Below are 19,667 nucleotides of genomic sequence, written 5' to 3'. Positions count from 1 at the left end.
TCACTGCTGCGTGCTGTGATACGGTATGCTGTGCTATCATCCTCAAGTTCTGTCGTCTCACTGCAGGTCCGCAGAATTTGTGACAAGAATGGTGCCAAGTATTCTAATAAAGAAGAAATAAAGGCTAACAAGTATGATGATGATGAGGCTGATGATAATGACTATGATGACTATGACGATGATGAAGAAAAGGAGACAGACAGGAAGGATAGTGAAGAAGAATACAAAAAGTACGGGAACTCAAATATTAATGCTTTTGAAAGATCAAGAAAGATGACTGCTGGTATCAAGGCAAACTCCTACTCTCCTAAATCTTTTAGAATTTACAAGTCGGACGAAGAAAAAGAAGAGGACGAAGACAAGGAAGAGAAGGAAGGAAAGGAAGGAAAGGAAGGAAAGAAGGAAAAGAAGGAAAAGAAGGAAAAGAAAGAAAAAGAAGAAAAGGAAGAGAAGAAAGAGAAGAAGGAGAAGAAAGAAAAGGAAGAGAAGGAAGAAAAGAAAGAAAAGGAAAATAAGAAAGACAAAAAGAAGAAAACAGAAAGCGATGAGAAAAAAATAGAACAAGAGGAAGAAAAGAATGATAAAAAAGACAAGAAGAAGGACAAGAAGAAGGACAAGAAGAAGCAAGAGGAGAATGAAGGCTATAAAAATGAAGAGTACACCAAACAAGAAGCTAAAGGCACTCCTGGAAAAGCCTCTGCAAGTGCCAGCGTCAACAGTAAGATAGCAAGTCGCTCTGCTTCATCTGCTCCTAGCGGCCATTCTTTATCCTTTGGTGCTGCTCCTTCCGCTGTTCTTTCTAAAGTTGTTCCTGCAGGTGCTCATCCTTCTGTTGGTTCCAATGCTAAAGTCCAAAGTAATAAATCAAACGCCAACCTTCTGCGTGTCAGTCTTGGTGCCACTGTTGGCGCTGCTATGATCGCTGTCTTTGCCCTCCTTTAACTTAACCCATCGTTCTCTCTTTAATAAAGAATCTAGATTTATTGTAAAGAAGCTCGATCGTATACACACACATACACACATTCTCCAAACAATCAGGTTTAAAATGAAACTTTTTCTCTATTGTCTTTAAGTACTTCAAAGACCGTCATGCTGATCGTCGTCGTAGGTATTCCCCAAATAATGCGGGCCCATAATCCTCGAGTGAATGCCAGATGGCCTTCACGCATAAACATATCTTTTGCGATGGCCAAAGGGCCTTGTCTGAATACTTTTCCCTGATCTGCTGCGGATACTTGCCACCTTGTTTTAATAATATCCAGTGGTGTAGATAAGATGATACTCGTAATTCCAGCCACACTTGAGCAAATAAAGTATGTTGAAGAACCATTCGAGTCCATCCACTGTTTCATCTTTTCATAAGTTACAAAATAAGCCATTGAATGAGGCACAAATACAACGAGTCCCATCCAATAGCCTTTAAAGAAGCCTCGGATACCCTCTGTTTTAAAAATCGATTTGGCTAGCCACAGTGTATTCCCTTTTTGCTGTGTCTGCAAACGATTCTTCATCACTTCCATAGGCGTAAAAAACGTACTGGCTGCAACTTCAGCTGCACAGCCAGAAAAGAGGTGACTTGTCACAGAATTCCTCGAGATTTTGTATCTCGTGCTGAGAGTATGTTTTGTCCACTCATAACAAGAAAGATAGACTGAAAGTGCAGGAACAGAAAATGTCAAGGCAACAGGCAATCCTCGGTAAAGTGTCGATAAAGGGAAAATGATTTTAAGAATGGAAGTTCTGTGGGCTGTTGTGTTGATAATTTGCAATCTTGTTTTAATTGTGTCCACTATAGAATGTGTTACTACAATTCTACATGTCATCAGCTCGCTTAAAGAAGCATCTTGTTTTACTAGGATGTGTAATCGTTCGAGCTACAATTCCAGCTGTGCTCGATGAAAACAAATAATAGCCATCCACTGTGTTAGATTGAGACATTTAAAAAAAAACTCAGGAACCCAGAGAATAAAAACTTTTTTAACTCAATAAAGCACAGGTACAAACGCTTAAGCCTCTTTTGCTCCAATAATGATTGGATAATTCCAAAAGCTACCACCTCTCTCACTGCTGCAACTAAAAAAAAAAAAAAATCAATTCTTAATCTATTGTATCATTTGTTACTATCGATTGCTGTTATTTGCGGTTACTTTTTTGTTTCCCGGAAATATTCTTATTATCTGGTTCATTATTTGATACTCTTCATGCCGATAATAAAGTATTCCAAATAGGACAGATGCATAATAAAATTTTGAATTTAGACCTAGTCATAAGCAATTTACTTGTTATTTAAATCAAGATAAATTATGTTAATAAAGCTAAATAATCAATCAAACAAAAACATAACACTGTCATCCTATTTCAAAGTGTATACTATCTATTTCTTCTCCTGGTAGCTGAGCTACAAATAGAAACGTCATCAAACTACTGGATTTTTTGCTATTCCTTTTTTTTTTAAAAAAAAAAATACTTTTTGTAAATAGACTTGCAATATGCCAAAAATTAGAACACAAAGAACAAAACGTCCACCTGAAGGCTTTGATGAGATTGAACCTACATTAGAGGAATTTGCAAGAAAAATGAGAGATGGTACACAGTAAAAAAAAAAAAAAAAAAAAGATTGATTAAGCAGTTCATTATCCACCTCGATCTAATGCATTATAAAAAGTGGAAAATGAATCACATGAAGGCAAGCGTGTTGTAGAATCCAGTTGGCCAGTATTTCGTATTCATCACCAACGTTCACGCTATATATACGATCTTTACTATAAAAGAAGGATTATCTCACGAGATCTATACGATTATTTAATAAAAAACAAGTATGCAGATGCTAATCTCATTGCAAAATGGAAAAAGGTAAAATAAATAAGCAATTGACTTTACTTTTAACACATGTTGTATAGCCTGGTTTTGAGAAATTGTGTTGTCTTCGATGTATTCAACCCAAAGATACCAATTTTGGAACAACATGTATCTGCAGAGTACCAAAAGAGAAGCTGGGAGAAGGTAAAATGGTAGAGTGCGTTCATTGTGGTTGCAGAGGATGTGCAAGTGGAGATTAATTTAAATAAAACGGTTTCACACACAAAAAAAAGATCTACTCAAAAGGGGGGGGGGGAGCAAAGCAGAGAGGAGAGAGAGAGAGAGAGGAGTTTGATGCGTTTCAAAGTGATGACATAAATAAAAGGAAAGGAATATTCTTGAATTTCCTAAAAGATGAATCCAAGTCTTCTACATTCAACTTTAATCATGCAGAGGTTAGCAATGTGTATTTAAACCCTGTCGTTCATTTCTCTCTCTTTTTTTATTTTATTTTACTTTTAATCATGTTATGTATCAAAGAAAACAGTCAATTAGCAATGGACCGTAAACAAGTCATTAAAAGAAAAGTGATGGCTATTGGTAAAATATCAAGGGTTTATAATGTACTCAAAGAAAACCCAGAGTTGATCAATCAATTAAAGACACTCTCATTCAATGGTAAAATACCTGCTGGTATATTGACCAAAGGAGAACAAGGCATTAAAGAAGGTAAGCTAAATTAAATGTTGGTTTATAATAATTCATGGTTTATTCTAGCCATCGTAGTGTACACAAAGCACAAGTTGTCACCAAATATATTAAAAGAACAGAGAGATCATCCCATCACATTATATAATTGTCCTACACCCAATTATAAAATAACCACTACTGGTAGCAGAGAAGGACATATTTAATAAAGCTTTTTTAAAAGGACCCTTACTTTGTATCTCTTTTTTTAAATTAAATAATGATTTTATACTAAAGAATGCAATTCAAAGCTCACTTTCTCACTCTCTCTCTTTCTTTATACAAACAATGCGGTACTCCTTTGAATGAATAAAAGCCTTTCATTCTCCGTAGTTTCCTTTTTTGGATACGTTTTTTTACTGAATAACAGAGTGACGTTTATTCCTCTGTTCTGATTGGTTCAATTCAGCCTTCTAAAAAGTAAATTTTTTTTGACATTTTCAGGTTCATAATCTTTTTATTCCTTGTATTAAAAAATGACCGAGTGGCCTGCTAACAAAGTACGTTCAACCTTTGTCAAGTTCTTTGAAGACAACGGTCACGTCTTTGTACCTTCTTCTTCTACTATTCCTCACGATGATCCCACTCTTTTGTTTGCTAATGCAGGCATGAACCAGGTAAATACAAGGAATATGAAATGAAGAGAGAAGGAATTGACTTGTTTTCTGTGCAAAGTTCAAACCCATGTTTTTGGGAACTTTGGATCCTAACTCACCTTTAGCTAATGTAAAGCGTGCCTGTAACTCTCAAAAATGTATTCGTGCAGGTAAATAAAAGACACAGTTGTAATCATGGATGACTCACTGGCTTGTAGGTGGTAAACACAATGATTTGGATGATGTAGGAAAGGATACATACCATCATACTTTCTTTGAAATGTTGGGTAACTGGTCTTTTGGTGATTATTTCAAGGTAATAAAGAACGGTTCCTGTTTGATATTCAATTTGGATTCATGTCTTATTGATAGAAAGAAGCAACCAAGTTTGGTTGGGAATTCTTGACCAAGGTGATCAACCTTCCAGAGGATCGTTTATATGTCACTTATTTTGGCGGTGATGAAAAGATGGGTCTTCCTGCTGATTTGGAAGCCAAGCAGTTGTGGATGGATCTTGGCGTTGAAGAAAAACGTTTGATTCCTGGTAATGTGAAGGACAACTTTTGGGGTAAGTGCTTATTAAGAAATAAGAAAAGGAAGAAGATTGATCGATGTATATTAGAAATGGGTGAAACTGGTCCTTGTGGTCCTTGTTCCGAAATTCACTATGACCGTATTGGAGGTCGTGACGCTGCTTCTTTAGTCAATATGGATGATCCTAATGTACTCGAAATTTGGAATCTTGTGTTTATGCAATTCAACAGAGAAGCTGATGGTTCCCTTCGTCCTTTACCCAACCAACACATTGATACCGGTCTCGGTCTCGAACGTCTTGTCTCTATTCTTCAAAACAAGTACTCTAATTATGACACAGATGTCTTTACTCCCATGTTTGACAAGATCAAGGAATTGACTGGTGCCAGAGATTACACTGGTAAATTGGGAGAAGAAGATGTGGATGGTGTTGATACCGCATACCGTGTCATTGGTGATCACATCAGAACCTTGACCTTTGCTATTTCGGATGGTGGTGTTCCTAGCAATGAAGGTCGTGGTTATGTCCTGAGACGTATCCTTCGTCGTGGTGCTCGTTATGCTCGTAAATATTTCAATGTCGCCATCGGTTCCTTCTTTTCTTCTCTTGTCGATACCTTGATCAGTCAAATGCATGAAGCTTATCCTGAATTAGGAAAGAAGGCTAACGATATCAAGGCTATTCTTGATGAAGAAGAAGTCGCTTTCTCCAAGACACTCGACCGTGGTGAAAAGTTATTTGAGGCTTACATGAAGAAGACCAAGGAATCTGGCTCTACTGTCTTGTCTGGTGATGATGTCTGGCGTCTTTATGACACCTATGGTTTCCCTGTCGATTTGACTCGTATTATGGCCGAAGAAAATGGTTTGGAAGTAAACGAAGCTCAATTTGAAGCTGCACAAGAAGCTGCCAAGAACAAGTCTCGTAAAGTGAAGGGTGGTGATCTTGGACAAGGTGTGGTTGCCTTGGACGTACACGATCTTGGTGCTTTGGATAACGATGATTGTGTTCCCAAGACGGACGACTCTGCTAAATACTTGCCTGGCAATATTCAAGGCAAGGTTAAGGCCATCTTTTTCGAACATAAATTCCTCAAGAGCACAACCGAGATTCCTGAAGATCGCAACTTTGGTCTTTTGCTTGACAAGACAAACTTTTATGCTGAATCTGGTGGACAAGAGTTCGATATTGGATCCATCATCACCTTGGACGGAAATAGTGAATTTGCTGTTCAAGACTGTCAACTTTACGGTGGTTATGTCCTTCACGTTGGTCATCTGAAGTATGGTCAATTGTCTATTGATGAGGATGTCGAAGTCTCTTATGACGACACTCGTCGCTCTCCCTTGAGAAACAATCACACTGCCACACACATTTTGAACTTTGCTCTTCGTGAAGTACTTCAAGATGATATCGACCAAAAGGGTTCACTCGTTGCTCCTGAAAAGTTCAGATTTGATTTCTCATACAAGTCTCCTGTGAACACAAAGCAATTAGCCGAGATTGAAAATATTACAAATGACTTTATCAACAAGAACCACCAAGTGTACTCTAAAGAAGTTCCCTTGGCTGTTGCCAAAGCCATTCACGGTTTGAGAGCTGTTTTTGGTGAGACTTACCCCGACCCTGTTCGTGTGGTATCTATTGGTTTTGATGTGGATGAGATCACGAAGGATGTCTCTAACCCTCTTTGGAAAACATCAAGTGTTGAATTCTGTGGTGGTACACACGTAGCCAAGACAGGTGACATTAAACACTTTGTGATTATTGAAGAATCCGGTATTGCCAAGGGTATCCGTCGTATTGTTGCCTTGACGGGTGAAGCTGCTGTGAAGGCCCAACGTGAGGCAGATACATTTGTGACCAAGTTGGAACGCCTTGAAAAATTGAGTGGTAGTCAATTAGAAGCCGAACTGAAGGTAGTCTCAAAAGAAATTGACAATGCCGTGATTTCTTCTGTTTCCAAGGCTACTTTCCGTGATCGTTTTGCTCAAATCAAGAAAGCGTTTGATAATGCCGAAAAGGTGCGAAAGGCTGAACAAGTAAAGGAAGCAACAGAAAAGATTAAGGCTTATTTTGAAGAAAATCCTGAGGCCAGTTATTATATTGCTGAATTACAAGTGGGTAATAACTCCAAAGCTTTGGGAGGCGCTATCAATTATGCAAAGGCAAACTTGAAGGATAAGGCTGTGTATGTGTTTAGTGCCGATAAAGAGAGTGGTCGTGTTGCACACAACTGTATTGTTGGTAAAGTATTTATAGAAAAGGGATTGAAGGCATCTGAATGGGCCAATGTTGTCTGTGAAAAGATTGGAGGTAAAAAGGGTGGTAAAGATGATGCTGCTCAAGGATCTGGTGATAAGATTGATGGTTTACCTGATGCTTTAAAGGCTGCTGAAGAATTTGCAAAATTAAAAATAAGTGCTTAACCTTTTGTACAATTAATAAAATACATTTCGTCTGGTAATGAATCTTTTTGTTCCAGAACAAACTATCCTACAGAAGCTTTCAGATTGAAAAAGAAAGATTCACACAATTGCTTTGTGAAACATGTTACAATCGAGATAAGAAGGGATCTACACCGTGCTTTTGTTGTAACATGACGAAATTTTGTAAGTTTAGTTGGTAGAAATATTTAAGTTCAAAAAGTACAAAATTTCATGTTTGATTTGTGTATGTTATATCATAGATTTTTCTTATTTAAAAACGAATGACGACAGACATAAATTACTCCAACTATTAATTACCTTGTTTATAGTATGATATAATCAGTTACTCTAATTCATAACAAACAATCAACACAAAAAAACATCTTTTTCTTTACGCGATAAAAACCAACATATTTTTTATAAAGTTTGACATATTTAAACTATGGTGCATGTACAGAATTTTTTTTTCTTTTTTTTTTTTTTTTTTTTTTTTTTTTTGAAAAAAAGGTGTCTCTTAAATAAGGAAAAACTACCATTGGATTGGTTCTTCTGGGGTTTAAAATAGGATATGTACGTGCGTTTAGATTAAATGATATCAAGTCACTAAAGTTAGCGTCTATTGAATAGATTCCGAAGATTAAATCAAATTCCCTTTTACAAAAGGTGAAGATCATTTATAAGCAACGATTCAAGTCTCTAGGAGGATGAACAATGTTTCAGCCAAGGTTGCTTAAAGTAACCATCCGGAATGAAACCTTAATTTTAGTAGGAAAATAATGAAGTAATAGAATCATTGAACACACGCGAGATAATATATTTAGTAATACAATGATAGCTATCACTTTACCATAAATTTAAAGTTTGAGAAAAATATTACTCTTTGTAAAAAAGGTTCTGTTTTCTTCTACTCTATTAAAGTTAGCTTGATTTATTTTATATCACCAAAAAAATAAAAGAGAGAGAATTTACATGTACTATAATTAATGATTCCCTTTTATATTATCTATCCACCATCTATTCTTTTTTAATATCCCCCCCCCCTCTCTCTCTCTCTTTTCTTGACTTGTGAAAAAAAAAAAATATATAAGCCATGGTATAAAAAGGATAAAGTATCCAATTAAATCATCGTATCACCCCCATATTAAGTTTAGCTTCATACCATCATGCGATTTTTTTTTTTTTTTTTGCATAAACCTACTTTTTTTTTTGTTGAGTTTCCTAATATAAAATAACCCTCTTTTTACCTTGTAAGTTCAATTTTGTTTTTTGTTTTTTTTACCTATTTTACTAAAATAAAAAATAACGCTTTTATTATTCAAACACACTTTCTTTATCTCTTCTTTCTGTAAATGTTTAAAGGTAAATAAACATTCAACAAGTGAGTTTTCTGAATTGACACATTCTTTATTAGATAACGATTATACTTTATTAACACCTACAAGGTTTCTTATGGATTCTACTACAAATAACGATTGGAACTTTTCTACAGCTTCATCAAGCTTTTATATAAACGAATCTAACCCATTCCAAGACCAAAAGCAGCAAGACATGTTAACTATGCCTCCAAGTCCAGAAACAACAGTAACCATTCATCCTTATGCACCCAACACGCCACCTACACCTCCACAACAAGCAAGATCACCCAAAATCACGAAAACAAATGAACGAAAGCATCTACTAGAAAAGAATCGACAGGCTGCTTATAGATGTAGACAAAAGAAGAAAAGGTGGGTTCAAGAATTAGAAGAAAAATCAGACTTTTCAGAAAGAAGGAATAAGGAATTACAAGAACAAGTAACTCAACTTCGTGATGAAAGTGTCTATTTACGAAATTTGCTATTAACACACGGAAACTGCCAGTGTAAAGTTGTGGTAAGTCATAAACCATCTCTTGGTCCATCATTTCTTACAGTCTACATTTAGCAAGATTATTTAAAACGTACTTCTGCTCAATTATCAAGTCAAGCAGATATTGGAACACCTTATAATTCAAATACTTTATTTTCTACTTCACAACAGCATTACAACCTGTAATGTTTGTATTCATTCAACCTCTCCCCCAAAAGTACAGGGTTCTTTATATATATTTTTTTATGCATTGTATATTTTCTCTTGGCACATCCGTTTGCCTATTCACGTTATCCAATAAATTCCTTTCCTTCAAGTTTTTTTTATGCTAAATTAATTAACTTGTTGTCTTTAAAAGTAGTTTTACTATTTATTTTGTTATCTTTTGACTGGACATTCAGGTCGTACTCATTTGTGTCATCGGCATTAAAAACAAATTTGGTTGTTATTTTCTCACTAATTGAACCTTTTGAACTCTCAGACTAGTTCAACCTTTTCCCGTATTTTTTTTTATTATAACCTGTCTTCATATCCTTTATTAATGCGCACAAATAAACATTATCATCATTTAATCATCCACAAAATCCTTACTTCTCTCAACCACTCTAGAAAAAGATAGTCCAATATCTTTGCCACCCTCTTTAATATGCAAGGGTCCTGCATCCATTTACTGCTTACCTATTTCCTCACGCTGTAGAGGCGATCAAACACGTCTTATACCCTCACATCTGATACTATGATCAAATCACATCTAATATAAATGATCATGAGCACATATCAACTTTACTGTACTTGCCCCGATCAGATCTGAAATGATAAGTAATAAAAACCTCACAAGAGGGGGGGGGGGAAAGCATAAAATAAGTTAAAAACAGTATGAGGTACTAATACGATGGCGAGGACCACCCTTTCACCAATTTGGCACCAGGATCAAGAGGAGAAGGAGGGATTGGGTCATGAAATAGATTATCCACTTCATGTAGTATAATGTAAGCAGCAGGCCAAGAAACAGACCAAGCAGATGTTTCATGAGGAGATCGAAACTTTTTGAGAGGGAGCTTATTCAGGGTAAAGTACATGGAGTCTTTGACAGATAAAGGTAGCTAAAGACATCTATGCAGATCGAGACACTCAATAGAATGAGCGCAGATGAAACCATCATTAGGATGGCACAAGCAACGTTTGGGTTTACCGCCAGGAAGTCAGCCAAGACGCCAACGAAGGATACGGCTACGTTCACTGCGAATCATGGATAACCAGAGGATTGGAGCTTGGGTGAATGATGGACAACAGGAAAAGAGCAACTGAAGATCAGGACCAGTCCAGAGACTTGTAAAGGAGTCGTGTAAAAATGGATGGCACAATTGCGTGAAGGTTCGATCATCAAGACTATCCAAAAGAGGGACACAACGTTGCCAAAGGGAGGCCTTTTGCAAATTTGATACTATATTGTTTTCACTTTAAATTTAGACAAAGTGAAAATGACTTTAGACAAATATAGCGTAATCTTCAGACAATAAGAGCATTGGAATGCATCCGTTATATAGGAAATCATAATCTAATGCTGGATATTTTTACCAGTACTTTCTAAAGGAAACCCAGCTTCATACCCAACAACATCAACTGTTGAGAACCAATTGGCCAACAACATACGTCATTCTATGTGAGGGCAAACAAATCAGTTGCCTCACGTTAGTAACAGAGATGAATTAGTGGATATCTTATATTATCCGAAAAGAAACATCATGAGCCCAACTACAAGGTCAACAAACCTAAAAACAATTATAGAGCAACGTAGCCAAAAACATCCAACATGGTAGTATTTCTCAAGTCGTGCGTCTTTGACAAGTCCAGCTATAAGTTTTGCGCACCAGGTAGAGAGATCTGAAAGCTTATCCTTTTTGTCCATATGTTAAATGACCGGATGAAATAGGGAAATCTTTAGGACTATAAGGGATCCTGTTCCTTTTTGGATTTGATCAATCAATGCGTAATTTGAAGCAGGACAAGGCAATCATTCAAGTTTTTAAACACGATTTTAGTAATTTCATTGATATATTTAATTTTTCGCACTTTGTTTTTTTTTTCCTTCAAGAAAGATTTGCTCAAACAAGTTATGTCATCTAATAAAGCAGTCAATTATCCAAAATAGAAGTGTAGAAAGAACCGTATCCAAATTGAAAGTGGTTAATTTACAGAATAAATTATTTTTATTATAGTGCATGCTACTTGATATATCGTAATAACAACGATTGCGTAAATTTCGGTGAAGCAGGACATGCAAACATAAGCATCTATTTATGTCTGTATTGTTATTATTATTTTTTTAAAAAAAAATGGTAATTATAAAATCTAAAATCACATCTTGTTGTATTGCAAATCAATTTAGTCAAAATATAAACATATAATACATGCGTTACAGGGCAAAGGAGATGGAAAGGAAATGTTAATGACTATGAAATCAAATCCGAACAATTTAAAAGAAAACGCTAGCGTTTGAACAATTAAAAATTTAGTAATGATATCTCATCAGCTTCTTGCATTCAACTAGAACATGTCAACGCAAAGTCAAAGGAGAGTAAGAACTACAGACTAACTCTAGATGAATTTTCAAGTAATTAGTTTAGTGGTCCATTTGAGCGCTTCATTCGCAAAGTATACTTCAAGTCTGTTATAAAACCAGTGTAGCAAAACAGTTTTGTTGATAAAGTCACAAAACTTGATGAATTTATTAAAATGTTATATTTTGTGCTCAGATATTAGTAAATATGCTGGTCAAAATCAAGTCTCTAGCACTCTAAATACCATAACCCCATAGAGTGTTTGGTATTCAACCTGTCAATTAATAACGGCCCAATCGGTAACAAACAAGACATCTGTTCAAACAAAACAGTCCTTGCTTTTGATGAAATGAAACAACAGTACCCGTCAATTATCTATTCCTTGAAATGTCATCCCATCAAAGGGTATGACGATTTATTATCTGCATCTTACATTACTATTCCAACAACCTACCTGAACAATGTAGAAAAGCCTTAAAAAAAGAGCCATGCATTATTTATAAAAAAATTTACCTTAAGTTATTTTTTATGTGAAAGAAGACAGAGAGCAAATGCAGAAGTTGCTAATATTTTATTGAATGGTGGCAAAAAACATAACAAGAAAAAGGGAAAGAAGACGGAAAAGGATAAAAGCAATAATAATAAAAAGGCGCGTTAAACTATTTTTATTATTCATCTGATTGCATCAGAAAAAAACAAAAAAGACATAAAGAGAACAAAAACTTATCCAGACACTTTGTGACAAGCAGTATACTTTATATTTTACTTTTGCTAATAAGGTAGAAAGTATACATGTGTAAAGTATAAGTCAGTAGTAAAATAGATTTGAACGAATCGATAACAAAAGGAAAAAAAAAAAAAACACACATTTTTCTCTATTTAGCTTACGTTTCCGTATTCATTAAAAATCTATTAACTTTTCTCTTCTGCACCTATAAAGCTTTTTAACTAAGGATCTGTAAATAACAAACGAAATATAGCCGTTATCAACAAGCGCTTTATGACACATTTGCTTTTAATAAGTCATTGATGAGCATGGCTCAATATTTTCATAAATTAATAAAACTATACTGGATTTGAATAACAATCTTTGACAAGAAAAGTAATTTCATTAGTCTTAGTGAAATCACTTTTTAGACGCACGACACATTAAGAGGTTGATCAAAATGGTTCAAAATAACCAAGTTTAAATCACTTCCACTACGATCATCAGCATCTGCTGCAACTGCGGAGCCTTCCAAAGCAAGTAATACCCCGAGGGCTGCGTATTTTACACGATTTTAAACAAAATAGCCTTTTTATACTCTTTTTTAAAATTAAAGCAGTTTCCTATTAATTCTGAAATCGCATGTTGACAAAAATAGAAGTTGCACTTTCCAGAAATATTTTGCATGCAATGGCAAATCAGATGTCACATGCACAAAACCATTGTCGCACAGAAGCAAAATAGATAGTCATAGCGAGCAGATCATTGTACTTTTGGGTATACTTTTTTCACATGTTGTTTGTGTATACTCAGTGAAACGACTGGTAATTGTTCAGGTCGATATTTTGCATATCTCTAAAAATAAATTTGGTGCCTATTAAACCCATTCTTCGGCTTTCTTTTTGTCCTCTATGTGATCTTTGCAACAGAGACCAAAATGATTATATTTGCTTATGAAGATGAATACAGGAGTATACTTGATCAAATTTCAATACACACAAGTAAGGGTAGGTGAGACAATATCTCGTTTCAAAGTTCTTCAGCACCATTAGGCCTATACAAGCGCTAAAGTAATTTGTAATCGTAAGCAAGAATTGAATGATTTTCAAACTGAAAAAGATAGAAAATTTCTTCCAAGGAGCCAAGAAATGCGAGTTAACCAGTTCTTACATGATCTATATCTCATCATGTTGCTTTGATAAGTTAAGATAGCATTTTGTTCTTACCAATGTTGTCTTTGATGCAAATTACCAAATGCGCCAGGTCATGGCACATAGCATCGTTGTCAGTATTGAGCCCTGCCAACTTGCTCACCCTAAAACCCAAGTAACTGATTTTCCATAAGAGGATATTGCCGATATCTTAACTAACTCTAAAGCCACAGTCTATCAAAAATGCAATAAAAGGAGCATCTAGAGATTTAATGGTGTTTGAGAACGACCATCCATTTTAACTGTAGTAAGCAGATCTTTCATGAAATGAATGATTATCATAGGATGGTCGAAGCTAGGTACCAAGAACTCTGACTATTAGATTTCTTATGGCGTCGGGTAAATTAGTGAGATATATAATAGTAGAATGGCTGTACTGAATTACATCCATATCTTAGAAACGAGAGATGTGTATTTCACTTTTCAGCATGACGTCATACACACTTTGTTTTTTTTGGGAAAAGCGTAAAACTTCGATTATGTGCTTTCATCACTGATTAATCCGCTTTTGTTTCACAATAGACTATTAGGTCTATTATACATGAATAAAATTACAAAGTGCAGCATCAAATACTAACAAATGATAGTGCTGTGCAGAAACTACACTTTTATCCAAGTCAAAGAAAACAGTATGATTTGCGTTCTAGGGTCAAAGTACCTACTTTAATACCATTCTATATGATTAACAGAAGCTAAAATGAGAAAAAGATTTATGATTGAACATGAGACTACATATAGTTGCCTTTATTAACAGAAATAAAAAATTTATTAACATGAAGGATATCTTATATAAAATTACATTGTTTTCTTTTTACAACAGCACTTAATCTCAACGATTTAATTCGATTTCCATGACTGAAGGCTTCTTGTCACTACCATTTGACAAATTTTCGCTGACATCATCATGAACAACTTCAATTTCCTCATCAACATACTTTATCAGTCTATATCCAATAAGAGAATAGAAAAGAACGACTACAAAGGCGATGAGAGGCATAACATAAGAAGTATTGACATTAGAATGATCATGAATAACAGCTTGAATAGGTGGAAGGACAGCGCCACCACAGACACCCATAATAACTATAAAGGAAGTTTTAGATCAAAGCTTTTTAAACGTAGTACAAAAAACGGGAAAATCAACTTACTCATAGCGGAACCACGTTTATGGTTTCTTCCCAAATCCCTTGTTCCTAAAGAGAAAATGGTGGGAAACATGACACTCATAAAAAAGAAGATGACCAATAAGGCATAAGAAGTAGCAGGTGTTTTCATGGCAATCACAAACACATTGGCGATGATGGCACCAATAGAGAACGCAGCCATGACATGGTTAGCACGGAATTTCTTGATGAGAAGTGCAGAGACAAATCGACCGATGGTGAAACATGCCATACCGACAGAAAGTAAAATGGAACCTCTGGAGTCTGGCATATTACCGACTTCGCTTGTGTAAAACATAAACATGGAAGCTACGGAAACTTGTGCTCCAACGTACATAAACATGGTAAAGGAACCGAGGAGTAAATGAGGAGAGAAGAGGGAACAACGACGGATGATTTCACCAGAGGTTTTAGCATCTTCAGCCATAAGAGCTTCTTCGTCTACTTCAGGGATATTGGCAAAGCAGAAAAGAATAGCAATAACGAAAACAGCTAAAGCATTTTATGTAAGATGACAAACGAAAAACAGATATCTATTTAGTATCTTACCACATGCAACACCAACATAAGTCCATTTGACAGATTCCAGATCTGTAGAAGCACCAGAATCTTCATTTCCTCCAAAGAAAGCATATGAAGCCACAATAGGGGCAATCGTACTAGCAAGACCATTGAAAGCTTGGGCTGTGTTAATTCTAAGAGAAGCACGTTCTCTTGAACCAATAATTGCAATGTATGTGTTTGCACCTAATTCAAAAAAAAATCAGCTTTTGGTAGACGATAATGTTATTTAACGTACAGGTTTCAAGAGTAGAGAGACCACAGGCAATGATAAACAAGGATCCAATAAATCCACCAAAACTAAGGAATTGGGCAGAAGGGTAGAAGCAAATAGCACCAACGACATACAAAAGTAGACCAAAAATCATGGCTTTCTTGTATCCAAATTTTCTATTGATTAAACTTGCACTACAATATGAAATAAGGGGTTAGGGAATGATAGATAGGATTTAAAGCAACATACGGTATACTAAAGATGAAGTAAGCTCCAAAGTAAGCGACTTGCATGTAAGTACTTTGAGTGGTTGCTATAAAGTAATTATTAGTTCATGTCATTTTCTCCAATATGTGTTAACATACAAATGCCCAAAACATTTCTAAAATGTTTATTAAGTGTATCTAGCAGGCCATAACTGAAGCCCCAAAGAAAGAATAAAGTAGTAACCAGAATACCAGGCACCAAATAGCTTGGTCTTTTTGTTTGATTTGTTTCTGGATCATGCCGAGAATTAACATCGTTATCAGCGGCTTTATTCTTGAAATTCTTGAACATTATTTTTAATTGATAGTAAAAAGGTAAAATTAAGCTTTCTTTTTATATGAAACCATATTTAAAGTTTAAGATTTCCCAGGGGAATCACCATTTTTTGATTTAATAATTATATTTTAAAGACGCGAAGTAATTACCGACATTGCGCATCTTTTTTACTATAAAATGAGCTATGTTACACAAGTTTGGTTCTTTAATACACATTTTCTTGATCTATTCAACCCAACAATACAAAAAAGTGATATCCCGCAAATCTAATTTAGGAAACTATAACTTACCCCAAAGTCATGTGTAATATTTGTTGCATAAACTCTGTTTCTGATTTGCTGGGACACATTTTCTCCACAATTTTTTTATTGATTCCCGCCGGGAGCCGTTTTTGTACATTATTGGCAGGTTCAAATAAAGCGGAATAAAGTCTTGTGACCAAAAATGAATTTTGTGGGGACAATCATTTTCAATTTGAGTCATGATGTAATCCAATCAAAAAAAAGTATGTGCACTTTATGATGACAACCAACATAGTAAAGGTTGTATTTGCAAGACTTGTTTAAAACACATCCTATGTGTTTCTATGGAAATAATTTTGTTGTAGTAAATATTAAAAAATAACTAGTTATTTTATTATTACTGTCATTATAGGCAGATTAGATAATAATGTTAAATTTTCTGGGTTAAAAGGGTTCAAGTAAATCTTTTTTCTTTTTTTTCCATCAGTTTGGGTCCCATTTGTGTACTTTACCCGTTTTTTTCTTTTTTTTTTTTTTTTTTTTTTTTTTTTTTGAGAGGGAGTTTAAGCTTGGTTGATTTTTTCAAAATGTATTTGTATGAAAATAAGATTCTGTTATCCTACTTTATTATCCATGCTGTATTTTTCAAATTTTTGGGAAAAATAAGAAATAATCTGGAGAGAGGTGGCAAAGTAATTTGAATGCGAAATAGTGAAATCTTGACAATAATTGGTATGAAAAAGCCGAGGTAGTTTAGGATAGAACAGGCAGTGAAAGTAAAAGAGAGATACCAAAAGATATAAGTACATAACATAAATGTTAGTAAATGATCACAATAAAAAATATTATACACAACTTATCTGCTGAGTAAAGGATGAGAACCCAATATGGAGTTCTCATACAGTCCTCTGAATAAACGGAATTCATGTATTCGGGAGGTCTTTCATTGTTATGTTGTACTATATATGTAAAAATATAATGTATGCTTTTAGCAGCCATCGCATCACGATTCCATACCGTACTACAAGAGTTACACTTGAGGACGGCATGCACTTTCCGATTTAATCCGGCTGAAATAATATTTGTTAAATTTTGACTAGTAAAAGCCTCAGCAACATAGAAAAATTCAGTTTTCCCTTATGAATCCTTTGACATCTTCTTAACAGTATTGGTAATCGAACTGATAGGATCAGTAAGCTTTCCCTTCATAGATCCAAGAAAAAGAATCGTCACCATAATTCTTCTTTTCTTATAAGGGTTAGCTGACTTGTTATTTTTTGTAAGAAGTGTGATCCATTTTTGCTTATTGTCACAGTGTTGTTTCTTTCTACCAATCAGATTATTACTGTTGTACTTGATATTATCATCAAATAGCCTTTTAATAGTCTCATGAGTCGCTTTTTATATTTTTTTATATAACCTTTGAAATTAAGCTTGATTAACCTAAATATATATGCTGCGAGTATAAAATACTTGTTCTTGAATAAAAGTCTCTTAAAAGTTATCCTTGTTATAGTAGTTAGAGTTCTTCTGGTAGCTTTTTAGTCTGATAGAAGAAGCCTTTGAGAAATCGATCAAATGTGCTGTTTTAAGGATAGGTAGTTCACTAATAAATCTCAACTCTTCTTATTGTGTACGTTTTTGAGCAGCAAGATTGAAACCGCACATATGATAGTATTCATTGGTAAATGTCTTTTTAATTCTTTCCTTTGAAGATGAAGAACTAGAATCAACTGCAGTAAAGATGCTCGTAACATCGGTATCAATACCCAAACAAGAGCTTCACTATTCTTAATTTCTTCAGCAAAGTCTTTGGGAGTCAAGGCATTTTGTACTTTATCAGTATTTGGAGAGATTTCCTTGGACTTTTCTTGAAAATAAATTCAACAATATAACCATTTGTTAGAATCAAATTCTTAAAAATGAGCATCAGTTGAAAATGATAAATACATGTATAAAAATAGTATAACTTACCAAATCTTGCGCTTATTATTTGATATACTTTTGTCCTTTTTTATGCCTGCTTTAGAAAATCAAAAAGCTTTGAGTACCATGTTGTAGGGTCATCATCAGCTGTGTTTTTTATAAATACTTTACTTATTCCTAGTACAGGGCTTGGTTGTCTTCCAGCAAGTTTGTTCATAAACTTGGACAGACTTGTGCTTACAATCATACAATGAAAGTAAAGAAAACATTCTTGATCCTCTAGAGTCAGTGTACTTTCAGGGCTAGGATGTACTGTCTTGAATCTCCTTTTGAGCATTATTGATAAATGTTTTGATTTTTTCTAAATCATCAGAATGTAATTTTTCAATTTTTTTTTTTTTTTTTTTTTTGAGAACTTCAAGTGCCAATTTGAATTGATAGATACTAGAACAGCCTCTTTTAAACATTTGTAGTCTTTGGTATTCAGATTGGAGACGCCTTCGGTAGACTTCAGATTCCTATGAATATAATCGGGCATAGCAGCGTTTTGGGGAACATTCCCTTACATAAACTGCTTTTTATTCATTTCCTCTTGTATTACATGAAATCATTTAAGAATGTGGTGTAGACTTCAGTTGACTCATAAGGTTTGAAGAGCCATAGTTATTCCAATGTAAAATAGCATTTTTGACAATATTCTTGTTAGCATTGTTTTTTTCAACAGAAGAAGGTCATTTAGAAATAGAGGGGCTTGACTTCTTTTGGTAGACATGGCGAGCAAGGAATTTTCTTTGTACTACAGTTAAACTATTACTACAGAAAAGGTTATGACTAAGTTTAAAAAAAAAAAGACCAAGAAAGTAGGGAGTGATTCTTTTTTCAAAGTTTTTTGAAATTTTGCTACACACTAAAGTTTCATATTGCTTTGCTATATTTGAAACAATTGTTTAATACGTTTGAACTCATTCAAGTTGATATTTTCAGGCAAAGGTTTGCGAAACTTATCAAAGCAGTTCTTGACTTCATCAACTTTCTTTCCTTACCCAGTAAAAAGTGAAAAATCTGATAAACCGAGTTGTGAGTAATAGCAGCAGAAGCTTGCTTTCTCTGTACTTGATTGAGGCAAAAGTAGTATGCAAATATAGACCCAGCATAGACGGTTTGAGTTATATGTTATCCTAATTCTTGGATTTTAGCGCTGTTGTCCGCTTTTTCGTCGACAAACGCATAATTGATACCACTGTACTCCATGAGCTCTTCCTAGTCAAAAAGATTTGAGCTTAACTTTTGTTTTATCATATGGCTTCCTTTTTTGAGCTTCATTTTCCAAACAGCGATTTTCCCTCAAGTCCCTTCTCACTTCTTTGTCCTTTTCTTTTTCTCCTTGCTCCCTAAGGGATTTTTTAGCTTCTTCTACATTTCACTTGATTCGACTTGAGCAATTATAGCGCCTCAAAGCACTGCGTGCTCATTTAAGCTTTTAAATAAAAGTATTGTTTAATGATAGTAAAGCAAAAAGGACTGTCAGTATCAGGTGTTCTCGTCTGTGTGCCATCTTTTTTTATATATTTTATTTTATTTTATTT

General features: G+C 34.7%; 8 protein-coding genes across 8 annotated transcripts; 4 read left to right on the top strand and 4 right to left on the bottom strand.

Annotated features, from left to right (window-relative positions):
• Positions 1–273: 273 nt before the first annotated feature.
• On the top strand, positions 274–942 carry RO3G_07561 (uncharacterized protein; the record flags this gene model as incomplete). The annotated part of the gene is made up of 1 exon (XM_067662151.1): positions 274–942. The coding sequence occupies one exon, from the start codon at positions 274–276 to the stop codon at positions 940–942; it is 669 nt and encodes a 222-aa protein (XP_067518252.1).
• Positions 943–1,040: 98 nt separating this feature from the next.
• Positions 1,041–1,938, bottom strand: RO3G_07560 (uncharacterized protein; the record flags this gene model as incomplete). Its single annotated transcript, XM_067662150.1, has 2 exons — positions 1,041–1,789; positions 1,854–1,938. 2 exons carry the CDS (start codon positions 1,936–1,938, stop codon positions 1,041–1,043), a joined length of 834 nt encoding a protein of 277 aa, XP_067518251.1.
• Positions 1,939–2,489: 551 nt separating this feature from the next.
• RO3G_07559 (uncharacterized protein) lies at positions 2,490–3,713 on the top strand (the record flags this gene model as incomplete). The annotated part of the gene is made up of 5 exons (XM_067662149.1): positions 2,490–2,586; positions 2,666–2,853; positions 2,901–3,003; positions 3,340–3,528; positions 3,577–3,713. 5 exons carry the CDS (start codon positions 2,490–2,492, stop codon positions 3,711–3,713), a joined length of 714 nt encoding a protein of 237 aa, XP_067518250.1.
• Positions 3,714–4,022: 309 nt separating this feature from the next.
• Positions 4,023–7,106, top strand: RO3G_07558 (alanyl-tRNA synthetase; the record flags this gene model as incomplete). Its single annotated transcript, XM_067662148.1, has 5 exons — positions 4,023–4,163; positions 4,222–4,312; positions 4,361–4,458; positions 4,515–4,710; positions 4,765–7,106. The coding sequence occupies 5 exons, from the start codon at positions 4,023–4,025 to the stop codon at positions 7,104–7,106; spliced, it is 2,868 nt and encodes a 955-aa protein (XP_067518249.1).
• A 1,349-nt stretch (positions 7,107–8,455) lies between these two features.
• On the top strand, positions 8,456–9,140 carry RO3G_07557 (uncharacterized protein; the record flags this gene model as incomplete). Its single annotated transcript, XM_067662147.1, has 3 exons — positions 8,456–8,465; positions 8,518–8,978; positions 9,030–9,140. 3 exons carry the CDS (start codon positions 8,456–8,458, stop codon positions 9,138–9,140), a joined length of 582 nt encoding a protein of 193 aa, XP_067518248.1.
• Positions 9,141–9,699: 559 nt separating this feature from the next.
• Positions 9,700–10,033, bottom strand: RO3G_07556 (uncharacterized protein; the record flags this gene model as incomplete). The annotated part of the gene is made up of 2 exons (XM_067662146.1): positions 9,700–9,705; positions 9,869–10,033. The coding sequence occupies 2 exons, from the start codon at positions 10,031–10,033 to the stop codon at positions 9,700–9,702; spliced, it is 171 nt and encodes a 56-aa protein (XP_067518247.1).
• A 4,228-nt stretch (positions 10,034–14,261) lies between these two features.
• On the bottom strand, positions 14,262–15,928 carry RO3G_07555 (uncharacterized protein; the record flags this gene model as incomplete). Its single annotated transcript, XM_067662145.1, has 6 exons — positions 14,262–14,515; positions 14,581–15,087; positions 15,145–15,342; positions 15,395–15,564; positions 15,620–15,683; positions 15,736–15,928. The coding sequence occupies 6 exons, from the start codon at positions 15,926–15,928 to the stop codon at positions 14,262–14,264; spliced, it is 1,386 nt and encodes a 461-aa protein (XP_067518246.1).
• Positions 15,929–17,771: 1,843 nt separating this feature from the next.
• Positions 17,772–18,418, bottom strand: RO3G_07554 (uncharacterized protein; the record flags this gene model as incomplete). Its single annotated transcript, XM_067662144.1, has 2 exons — positions 17,772–18,025; positions 18,253–18,418. 2 exons carry the CDS (start codon positions 18,416–18,418, stop codon positions 17,772–17,774), a joined length of 420 nt encoding a protein of 139 aa, XP_067518245.1.
• Between the last annotated feature and the right edge of the window lie 1,249 nt (positions 18,419–19,667).

This window comes from Rhizopus delemar, genomic scaffold (assembly GCF_000149305.1).
Source record: "Rhizopus delemar RA 99-880 supercont3.5 genomic scaffold, whole genome shotgun sequence".
In the NCBI taxonomy this organism is placed as follows: Eukaryota; Fungi; Mucoromycota; class Mucoromycetes; order Mucorales; family Rhizopodaceae; genus Rhizopus; species Rhizopus delemar.
The sequence above is the reverse complement of the archived record's forward strand: the minus strand, read 5'-3'. Positions and strand labels throughout refer to the sequence as shown.